Below are 12,075 nucleotides of genomic sequence, written 5' to 3' on the forward strand. Positions count from 1 at the left end.
ATGGGAGTCAAAAGAACCTGGGTTCAAATCCCGTCTCTGCCACTTAACTGCTGTGTGACCTTGGACAAATCAGTTAACTTCTCTGTGCCTCAGTTACCTCATCTGTAAAATGGGGATTAAGCCTGTGAGCACCATGTGGGACAGGGACTGTGTCCAACCTGTCTCACTTGTATCTACCCCAACACTTAATACAGTGTCTGGCACAAAGTAAGTTTTTAACAAATACTAATTAAAAAAAAAATCCACATTACAGATAAGGAAACAGAAATAGAAAAGCAGCATGGCCAAGTGGCTAGAACATGGGCCTGGGAGACAGAAGGTCCTGGGTACTAATCCCAGCTCAACCACTTGTCTACTGTGTGTCTTTGGTCAAGTCACTTAATTTCTCTGAGCCTCAGTTGTTTCATCTGTAAAATGAGGACTAAGAGTGTAAGCCCCACATGGAACATGGACTGTGTCCAAACTGATTAGCTTCTACCAACCCCAGCCTGGCACATAGTAAGTATTTTACAAATACCATAAAATAGGGACTTGCCCAGAGTCACAGAGCATACAAGCGGAAGAGCTTGGATTAGAACTCAGGTCCTCTGACTCCCAAGCCTGTGCTTTTTCTATTAGTCCACTCTGGTTCATGTGCTGATTGTCTCTATCTCTCAGTCACTAAATCTGCTGTGTTTCCTGCTTGTGGGAGCCACCTTTCTGTTCACCATAGAGCATATTTTTAGCAATCAAGTCATGATCTGTTCTCAAGTCCCACCAAGTGAAATTATGTTTCTGGGAACATTGCTTTAAGACTGGGGAAATGACTGAGTGTTTGGACCTCACTGGGACTAAGGGTGCCACCCCTATAATGTTGAGGCTGGCTCAGAGATGATGCTGGTGATAGAGAAGCACCTTTGGGGTGCCATTTGGTTACGGGCAAGTTTCTTCACTTCTCGAGGCCTTAGTTGCCTCATCTATAAAATGGGGATTAAGAATGTGAGCCCTATCACAGCGAGTGTGTCCAACCTAACTTGAATCTACCCCTGCACTTAGAACAGTGCTTGACACAGAGTAAGGGCTGAACAAGTGCCATCATTAGTATTACATTTCACGTGAGCATTCTGGGAGGTCATTTGCAGGGCTAAATGCTTAGTGCAGTGCATAGCACCCAGGAAGTACTCAACAGATACCATCAATCGATGGAGCATTTCATTTACTTCCCCTGAATGTCACAGAGCATTGAGGTTATTCCGAATCACCTCGGGCTGTGTGTCCTGTCCCAGTGAGGGAGTTTGTGGAAACTAAGTTGGGACCAGAGTGAAACCATGTGAATTCATTCATTTATTCAATCCTATTTATTGAGCCCTTACTGTAAGCAGACCGCTTTCCTAAAAGCTGAGGAGAATATAACATTGAAAAGACACATTCTCTGGCCACAACAAGCTTACAATCTAGCGAGGGAGACAGACATTAACAAAAATTATATAAATGAATAAATTGCAGTTATGTACATGAAGAACACAAGAACCCCAACTCTCAACTGTGTAGCTGTAAATGTGTTTCACTTCAACTTTGCCTATGAAGGATATAGTTTGTAAAAATACCAGCACAGATCTTTAGCAGTCACAGTGCAATTACTTGAAACACATTGTCTTCGCTGTGATTGGATTATCCCTGTATATGGTTGAAGCAAGATTTATTAAAAAGATAACTGGTTTCATGCTAGTACATTCTCCTTGCCCAAAATATTAAAAGTTTATGTGCAGGTGTATGCATCTTTTGGTCTGTGCAGAATAAGAAGGGCCAAGCAGTTACTAAAATACAGTAAAATTATTCTTGATGGCTATGCCGTTGGTAGTTGCCACACAGAAAGATCAAAGGTACACTTGAGGAACTGTATTATTATAGAAAATTTTTCAATTTGTCATACTTAACATTTACCTTTGACATTTCATTTTTAATTTCCCTTGTCATGGTGGCCAGTTAGCAGTAATTGTGTTTCTTCAAAGCTTTATTTTGTCATTTTTTAATGGTATTTTTTAAGCACTTACTATGTGCCAGGCACTGGACTAAGTAATAGAGTAGAAATAAGTAAATTGAATAATGCATCTTCCCTCCTAAATCTACTCTTCTTCCTAACTTTCCTATCTTTATTCATGTATTTATATTAATGTCTGTCTTCCTCATTAGAGTGTAATCTCATTAAAGGCAGGGAACTTGTCAGTTAATTTTGTTATATTGTACTCTCCCAAGCAGCGTGGCTTAGTGGGTAGAGTTTGGGCCTGGGAAACAGAAGGACCTGCTAATCCCAGCTCTACCACATATCTGCTTTGTGACATTGGGCAACTCCCTTGACTTCTCTGGGCCTCCTCTGTAAAATGGGGATTAAGACTGTGAGCCCTATGTGGGACAGGGACTATGTCCAACCTAATATCATGAATCTACCCCATCACTTACAGTGCCTGGCACATACTAAGCACTTAACCGATGTCATTGGAAAAAAAACCCCTAGAAGTAAAAGAGTTGGTGAATAATAATAATGGTATTTGTTAAGCACTTACTATGTGCCTCGCTCTGTTTTAAGGTAATCACCTTGCCCCAGGTGGGGCCCACAGTCTTAATCCCCATTTTACAGATGAGGTAACTCAAGGTCACACAGCAGACAAGTGGCAAAACCAGGATTAGAACCCACGGCCTCTGACTCCCACGCCCCTGCTCTTTCCATTGAGCCACACTGAATTCAGTCCTTGTCTACAAGAAGCTTACAATCTAGCCTTGGCACTGCTGAAGTACAGGTGTTTTAGTCTAAAATTCTGAGCTTGGTTGTACCATGCTTTCTTTCCAAAGTTATAATAAAAAGACTCAAGGCTACTAGGGAACCAGATTCCAGCTGATTCCCCATCTTCATGAAGACCTCTCAAGTGAACAGGTCCTTTTTGAAACTGAATCACAAAACCTCTGTTTTATTTAATTCTTTTAGGGGAACACCTGAGAATATGTCCACAAGGCTACACCTGCTGCACTAGTGAGATGGAGGAGAACTTCGCAAACAAAAGCAAAAGTGAATTTGAAGGCATGCTCAAAGACAACAGCCGCTCCATACAAGTAATCCTCACGATACAGTTCAAAAACTTTGATGGTAAGTCTTATTACCCATAAAAGAATTTCCTTTCTCTGATTAAAATTGAACCATGTTCACTCTGAAGATCAGGAAAGAACAATACTTTCATTAGCCCAATGTACATTAGCTGAAATCTAAATGCAATTTTTGGCATTGTCCAATAGACCTATGTTGCAGAATTATTGAAGAAAATGTTGTGTTTTCTGATCTTTTATAAAGGAAATGTAAATACAATCTCCAAAGAAGTTTTTATTGGCACAAAAGGGGATTCCATTCACATGTGAGGAATATTATGACCTAGGTGAAAGAGCATGGGCCTGGTAGTCCGAGGTCCTGGGTTTTAATTCCATTTTTGTCATTTGCCTGAGATGACCTTCAGTTACTTCATTTGTAAAGTGGAGATTATGCCTGTGAACTCCTTGAGGGACATGAACTGTGTCCAACCTGGTTAGTTTATATTTCCCCCAACATGGTTATCATAGTGCACCATCAGCTATAATGGTCAGAACTTCAGCAAAAATGCTTGTGGTTTCAATGAAAACTTGTGGAAGTCATTGGTTTCAGAAAAGAAACTTATTGGTAGAGTCACTAGTTTCTTATAAAAAGGTTAGTACACTCATTTTCTGAGTGCTATGAAAAACCTCTACTCAACCAAGGTGTTGATAATTTTGGGGTTTTGTTATGTTGTAAGCAATCAAGGTGACAAGAGCATCACTTTTAACAGAGAAAGAAATAGTGAGCATGTTGCATATGAAATGTGTCTTGCAGGGCAAAAACAAACTGTAAGATCTAAAGATCAATATGAATGAGTAGTAATTAAGTTTACCTACTAATCTAGCATCATATTTTCTATTAAGCAGAATCTTCTTAAGGGAAAAAAAAAACCAACTGTCATTTCACAATTTTATTCATAGTGATTGAAGGAGCCATTGCTTAAAAATAGGTAATGGGGAAGAACTAGAATAGGCTGACGGGTAAAATTGAAGGAGAAGGGAATTCACAATAGCTCTAAGGCAGCAAGCTTGACCTTCTGAATCTAAAAGGCAGTGAAAACAAGGCAGTGTATCTCCCTACCATATGTTACATTTGAATGGCTCAAGCTGACCGCAGCAGTTCTATTAAAAGCTTGGGAAAGAACGTTTGCTACTTTACCCAGTTAAAAGGTGACAAGTTGAGCGTTTAACTGGAAAGGAAATAAAGATCCCTATTATTTGGTATGGACATAAATCAACCAGCTTAATTCTATAATACTGTTGAAGGAAAAAAATAGGATCTTTAAATAAATGAGGTTCTATTTTATTCAAATGACTGATTGAACTAATGTGGATTTCCTCAGACTTGTTTGCCAGTGTTTTAGGATGTTGTTTTTTATTGCTTCAAGACTTATGTTGAACATTTTTTTTCAACCTAAAGCAATATTTATGTTCAATAAAGAAAAAAGTATTACTTTATCAAACCGTAATGTAAAACATTGCTCTTTTGTGGCAGAGGCTCGATTGAGCCCTGGGGTTCCTGAAGATGTTTCCTGCCCCATTTACATCATTTTCAGTTTACTTAACTACTGCTATAATCAATATTAGTCTTATGATTTATGCAGGATATACAATGTGAAATGGTATTTATAATTCAGGGTTTGAATTTAAACATTAATTTGCCAATGAATAAATGGAACTTAAGCTTTTGCAGCTCCTCTGGAAACTTTAGATTGAAGAAAAAGGTGAGAATTTAAAGTGAACAGCCTAGTAATGATCTGGAAAATTGAGACAAATGTAGCCTTTGACTCATGTGGATGCCAATTAGTTGATAAGAATTAACCAGCTGTACATAATGATGCCTGGAACACCCCCCCCCCCCCCCCCAAGGGTCCTGAATGAAGTGTGTTGTCATGGGGGATATGCTAAATGTTGAACAGATTCTTAACTCTAAGTTCAGGGACACTTCTGGGAAAAGAAGTTACCAGTTCTCTTCTAAAACATGAATCACAGCTCCTGAACCCTATTAAACCAAGAAAAGAGAGGAGATGACATTTACTGGTTTGTATAGTCAGGATAAATCAAAATGGGAAGAGGATGGGTTATGTTAACTGAACACTTGTCCCTATTATTGAACATTCAGGCAGGTTGGTGCCTTAATTAAAGAATAATAGCAATAGTAATGATTTTAGTATTTAGGTGTTTAGTATTTAAGTGCTTAGTAAGCACTGGGGTAGGTACAAGAAAATCAGGTTGGACACACTCCTTGTCTTACATGGGATTCACATCCTTAGTAGGAGGGAGAACTGGTATTGAATCCCTATTTTACAGATGAGGAGACTGGAGCACAGATTAGTTAAATGGCTTCCCAAAGTCACATTATAGGTCAATGGCAGAGCAGGGATTAGAACTCAGGTCCTCTGACTCCAAATCATGCTTTTTCTCTGTGAAGCCTTAATCAGTCAATTAGTGGTATTTATTGAGTACTTCCTGTGTGCAGAACATTGTACTAAATGCTTGGGAAAGTACAGTACAACTCAGTTTGTAAACATGTTCCCTGTCCACAGGGAATTTACAATCTAGATGGGGAGACAGACATTAAAATAAATTGTAGATCTATGTATATACCATAAGTGTCATGGGGCTGACAGCATAAAGAGCACAGATCCAAGTGCAACAGCAGTGCAGAAGAAAGAGGGAGTAGGGGACGTGAGGGCTTAGTCTGGGAAGGCCTCTTGGAGGAGATGGGGTTTTAATAGGACTTTGAAGGAGGGGGAGTGGTGGTCCTTTATATGTGAAGGGGGAGGGAGGTCTACAGGGAGGAGGATGTCAGAAGTGAGATCGATGAGATCGTGATATAATGAATGAGTTGATGTAGCTGTGTGGCTCAGTGGAAAGAGCACGGGCTTGCGAGTTAGAAATCATAGGTTCAAATCCTGGCTCTGCCACTTGTCAGCTGGGTGACTGTGGGCAAGTCACTTAACTTCTATGTGCCTCAGTTACCTCATCTGTAAAATAGGGATGAAGACTGTGAGCCTCACATGGGGCAACCTGATTACCCTGTATCTACCCCAGCGCTTAGAACAGTGCTCTGCATATAGTAAGCGTTTAACAAATACCAACATGCTAAAGGAGCAAAGCATGCAGGCTGGGTTTTAGTAAGACAAAACTGAGCTAAGATAAGAGGGGGCAAGGTGTTTGAGTGCTTTGAAGCAGATAAGGAGTTTCTGTTTGATGCAAAAGTGGATAGGCAATACTTAAGGTTCTTGAAGAGTAGGGCAATTTGGTCTAAATGGGTTTTTAGAAAAATGATCCAGGCAGCAGTGAAGTACGGACTGGAGTGGGGAGAGACAGGTGGCAGGGAGGTCAGTGAAGAGACAGATGTAATAGTCAGGAGGGATTGGATGAGTGCTTGGATCAGCATAGTAACAGTTTGAATGGAGAGGAACGAGTAGATTTTAGCCATGTTGTCAAGGCAGAACCTACAGGCTTTGGTGATAGAACGAATATCTGGGTGGAATGAAAAAGATGAGTAGAGGATATTGCCAAGGTTGTGGACTTGTATATGGTGCTGAGAAAGATATGGGGAGAGCTCGGTTTGGGTGGGAAAATGAGAAGTTCTATTTTGGACATGTTAAATTTGAGATGTCAGCAGAACATCCAAGATGAGGTGTCTCAAAGGCAGGAGGAGATGAGAGACTGCAGAGAAGGAGAGAGATCAGGGATGGAGATGGAGATTTGGGGGCACAGTGGTATGAAGCTATGGGAGTGAGAGCTCTCCCAGGGAGTGAGTGTAGCTGGAGAATAGAATGTGACCCAGAATTGAACCTTGAGAGACACCCACAGTTAGGGGGTGGAAGTCAGAGGAGGAGCCTGCAAAAGAGACTGAGAATAAGCTGTCAGATAGATAGGAGGAGGAAATGTGAGATTGCAGAGAAAAAGAGGAGATAGAAGTTGGAGAGGTAGATTTGTCCATCTGTAAAATGGACATTCATTCATATAACGGAAATTAAATCTTGCTCCCTCCTTCTTAGACTGTGGTAGGGACTGTGTCCAACTGGATTATCTTGCATTATCGTAATGTCTCTTCCCCACTCTAGACTGTAAGCTCTTTGTGGGCAGGGGGTGTGTCTGCTAACTCCGTTTTATTATACTCTCTCAAGCACTTAGTGCAGTGCTGTGTACCTAGTAAACACTCAATAAATACCATCGATTGATCTACCCCAGATCTTAGTACAATATTTGATACATAGTAAGCACTTAAGTACCATAATTGTCATTAACTATAATGATTATCTTCCTTGAAGGGTTGGTAGATGATACCATGGGAGCAAATGAACCCTCTAGGGAGTGGGTGTAGACAGAAAATAAAAGGGGACCCAGAGGGACTTCCACAGTTAGAAGGAGGGAGGCAGAGGAAGAGCCCAGGAAAGAGGCTGAAAAGTAGTCAGAGAGGTAGGAGGAGAACTACGAGAGGATCATGTCAGTGAAGCCAAGGTTCAATAATGTCTGAAAGTGTTTAAATGGTAGAGAAATGATCAGCTAACCAGGCACATAGTTTAAGTAAACTTACAAAGGAAATAGTGGGACTAAGACCAAAAAAAAAAAAATACCCATTACAAGGAGTGGTAGAGGTGTTGCAGTTTCTCAAGGGTGTTTTTATTTTAAAGGGATCCTTTAACCCCATCACCTTCTCAGCCTCAACCGCAGATGTTTAGAGTTTCCCATCACAAAGATTAAATGAGTCTCAATTCAGTCAGGACGGCTTTGGGACAGAAAAACTCGCATCAAGTAAATTGACTGTGGTGCTGGATGTTTGTGTGGTGTCACTCTTCCTCTCACGACCCTTCCAGTCTTTCATTCATTCTTATTTATTGGGCAGAGCACTGTACAGTCTTGTTTCCATCTGGGCACTGAGTGCAGCCGACAAATAAGTGGGGACGAGTGAAGCACATTGCAAAGTACTCATAAAAATTTTATGTAAAGCCCCATTTTTGTTCAAAGTGACTGCATCAATGTCACTATTTGCCACAGTGCCATAGATTAGCAGGTGTTTGTCAGTGTACCCACCTCAGTAGCGGCCAGTATCTTTTCTGCTCATATTAGTCACCAATATTGTGGATCCCTGCTGAACCTCTCCATCATGCAAGTGGTTTAAATAGTTCTTTAGTCAGACTTTAGAAAACAACTGAGGCACATAATGTCTTTGTTTAATGCTTAAGGATGGCCTATAGCCTCGTGGTCCTCATTTAAGTTCAATCAGACACAATTTCTGTTGTGTGAATGTCAGCAGATTCACCCTGTGAAATGTCTCTTATCTGATTAAGGCCAATGGTCATGAATTTGGGGAAGTATGACTAGCTGGTGTAAGTACCAGCAACACATTCTTTTTCTAGTTATGGAAATTCACTCAAACTGCAAATCTGCCTCATAACTATGAGTCATTCTGCCTCCCCAGAAGGTTTCCCAAGATAAGAATCTAGTTCCATAGAAAGTAAATACAGTGCTGATGTTGTTTTAAAAGATTGGCCCAAAGAAAGAGAACACTTAAAACTAGAATGAAAAGAATGATTAGAAAGATGTCATCAGACTCATCTCTCTTGTGCACTTGTTCCTGTCACCAGTTGAAAACCTGGGAAACAGCAGTTAATATGACTCATTTTGTTACCCCTGAATTAAACTCATAAATTGATTTTGAAGAGCTGCTTTAATTAGACATTTATTTAAAGATATTTGGGAATCAGACACAGCCACACTTTTCACTAACACTCCCACATTTTCATAGACTTCTTCCAGAGAATGCAAACTACAATCACTCATCTATAGGAAATATTAGCTCACCGGACCTTTCACGTCTGAAATGATAGGCTGTGTGGCTTTGGATTGAGGTTAGGAAGAACACTGAATATATTACATGTTTTAATTGTTCACATTTTTAAATTAGAATAAATAGGTTTTGGAACCTGATGGTAGAAAATGTCTTAAACCGAACCAAAGAATAAACCTCGGCTACTGGGAACTGCGGGCCTCATGGTAAGAACACAGGCCTGACAGTCAGAGGACGTGGGTTTTAATTCTGTCTCTGCCACTTACCTGTTGTGTGACCTTTCGCAAGTCACTTAACTTCTCTGGTCCTCATTTCCCTATTCTGATAAATGGAGATTTAATATCTGTGTTCCCTCATACTTAGCATGTGAGACCCATGTGGGACCTGATGATCTTGTATCTATTCCAGTGCTTAGTACAGTGCCTGGCACATAGTAAGCACTTCACAAACACCACAGTTGTTATTATTATCACCACTGTGGGGATTAGATCACTTGACATTTCCACTAAGGAAATTCTGATTTTTGTCATTCTTAACAACCACCCTGCCCATGCTTCCCATTCAGGTCACCAGTGGTATTTATTGAGTGCTTTCTGTGTGCAGAGTACGGTAGCTAGCACTTGGGAGAATACAATACAGCAGAATTGGTAGTTGTGTTCTCTACCCTCAAGTATCTTACAGTCTAGAGGAGAAGTAGGTGCCTCAGGGTGGGGCGGGGGTGGGAGGGTGTCTCTAGGCCAGTAATTAAATTCCAAACACTGCTGATATAATAATAATAATAATAATAATGTTGGTATTTGTTAAGCGCTTACTATGTGCCGAGCACTGTTCTAAGCGCTGGGGTAGACATAGGGGAATCAGGTTGTCCCACGTGGGGCTCACAGTCTTAATCCCCATTTTACAGATGAGGGAACTGAGGCACAGAGAAGTTAAGTGACTTGCCCACAGTCACACAGCCGACAAGTGGCAGAGCTGGGATTCGAACTCATGAGCCCTGGCTCCAAAGCCCGTGCTCTGTCCACTGAGCCATGCTGTTGATATAGAAATGTAAGAACAATAACTAAAAGAGGGTATCAATGGGAAGTGAGTGAGAGAGAGAGACTGCAAGCAGAGAAATATCAAAGACTTTTTATGGTATCAAAGTGTAATTGTTACATCCCTAATTTTTTTTAACCTTCCTGAAGAAAGAAAAAAATATCCTAACAGTATCTCTCCCAGCCACCTGGTCTGAAGTTAGCTAGTGACTGTGACCTTTTAAGCCACGAGCTTCTCAGAATTATTTAAACTTTTTAAAGAATGCCCAACACGGGAAGCTGTCAACTTAAACTTTCTTAGCACCAGAATATGCATATGCATTATTCAGATTGGGGTATTCACAGATTTTCAGGCTATGCTTTGACCCACTGAAGCCGTGATACATTTTGATTAAAAGGATGCATTTTTAATCTGTGGGTTACTAAACCGTTTGCTATCTTCAGTGCTTGCATGGCTTCCTGAAATACCCACTGGGAAGCAAATTTGCTGTTAAATAAGGAAACACAGATAATTATGATGATAGTTTTAAAGTTCTATTTAGAAAATTGTACATTTCGTGATATGCATCAAATGGATATGGGAAGCAGTAAAATCCCAAGACCAAGGTCTGAAAGGGAGAGAGGAAGAGAAATTATTGCCATTATAATCCTCTTCTGCATGCAACTCGCAGCACTTTCCTCAAACCCTGTGGTCTTCTGTTGCTTCTTATAGTAGTTCCACTACTGAGATTAGTTTCAGAGAAGGGCAAATGGGGTAAACATTTGCAAAGAGATGGGTTCCTTGACCAGTTGATTCTACTATGACACATTACCTTTTTTATTTTCCTTTGGGAGTTATATTATCGGTTTAGGTTGGATCATTTTATTTCTGCAGGATGTTTGTTAATGCACTTTCTACATATTAGGAAAGGTTCTGTTAATTCTGGAGGTCTATTCATCTTGTAACTATAAGTAGAAGGAACTGTGAGTTTTAAAGCTGCATACATTAGAAGGTACTGCTAGCTATTACAAAACTGGGATAAGCAAACTTTCAAAGATGAAATTAGTTGTTGAATTTAAAATTTCCAGAAACTCCTGGAAAGGATCATGCAGATCATCTAGTCTGTAATCTCATCTCCAAACTGTAATCTTGTGATGGGCAGGGAATGTATCTGTTTATTGTTATACTCTCCCAAGCACTTAGTACAGTGTTCTGCACAAAATATGATTGGCTGACTGTCCAGTCCAGCCTCCTCATTCTTGGGTTCCATTTGAACCAGGGTACATCTGGCTTATTTTTAAGAATCTTCAGGAAAAAAAGATTCCACTCCTCCCTATGGTGAATGATTCCTAGAGAATCTCCATTATTCTTCTAAATCTCCCCTACTTCAGGTGTGTGTGTGTGTTTATGATATTTGTTGTTTACTATGTGCCAGACACCATACTAAGAGCTGGGTTACAAAATAATCTGGTTGGACACATTCTCTGTCCCACACAGGGATCACATTCTTAATCCCCCTGAAGACTGAAGTGAGTGAGGCACAGAATGGGAAGGGAACATGTCTAACAACTCTTGTAGTCTCCCAGGTGCTTGGTAAAGGACACATAATAAGTGCTCAAATGAGATTGATTACCCAAAGCCACGAAGCAGACAAGTGGCAGAGCTGTGACTAAAACCCAGGTCCTCTGACTCCCAGATCTGTGCTCTTTCCATTAGGCCAAGCTGCTTCTCAACATTAGGTTAATTCTATCCTTTCTTCTTAAGGGAGCCAGAGATGCCCCATCTCCCAGGTAATTAACATCATAATTTTCAGGATATTATCAGTACTTTCCTCAACTTTCTCTTCTCCACGTGGAATAATCCCACTTACTCAAACTGATCATTCCTTTTCTTCTTTTTGTCCTTTTTGAGTAGATTTGGAACCTAAAGTGCACCTGAGATTTGGGTTCATAAATACAAATCTTTGGAATCTGCCCAGCAATCCTACCTTCCTTCCTAACTTTTAAAAATGAATGAGAAACCAGGAAGGGGAAGCAGCGTGGCTCAGTGGAAAGAGCCTGGTCTTCGGAGTCAGAGGTCATGGGTACGACTCCCAGCTCTGCCACTTGCCAGCTGTGTGACCTTGGGCAAGTCACTTAACTTCTCCCTGCCTCAGCTAC

At 40.6% G+C, this 12,075-nt stretch overlaps 1 protein-coding gene across 1 annotated transcript in view; it reads left to right on the forward strand.

Moving 5' to 3' along the window:
- Positions 1–12,075, forward strand: part of GPC1 (glypican 1) — a 446,939-nt gene that overhangs the window by 195,628 nt on the left and 239,236 nt on the right. Inside the window, exon 2 of the mRNA XM_029066910.1 lies at positions 2,963–3,121. Coding sequence (XP_028922743.1) covers positions 2,963–3,121 — 159 coding nt within the window. The remainder of the gene's footprint in view (positions 1–2,962; positions 3,122–12,075) is intronic.

This window comes from Ornithorhynchus anatinus, chromosome 1, assembly GCF_004115215.2.
Source record: "Ornithorhynchus anatinus isolate Pmale09 chromosome 1, mOrnAna1.pri.v4, whole genome shotgun sequence".
Taxonomy (NCBI): Eukaryota; Metazoa; Chordata; class Mammalia; order Monotremata; family Ornithorhynchidae; genus Ornithorhynchus; species Ornithorhynchus anatinus.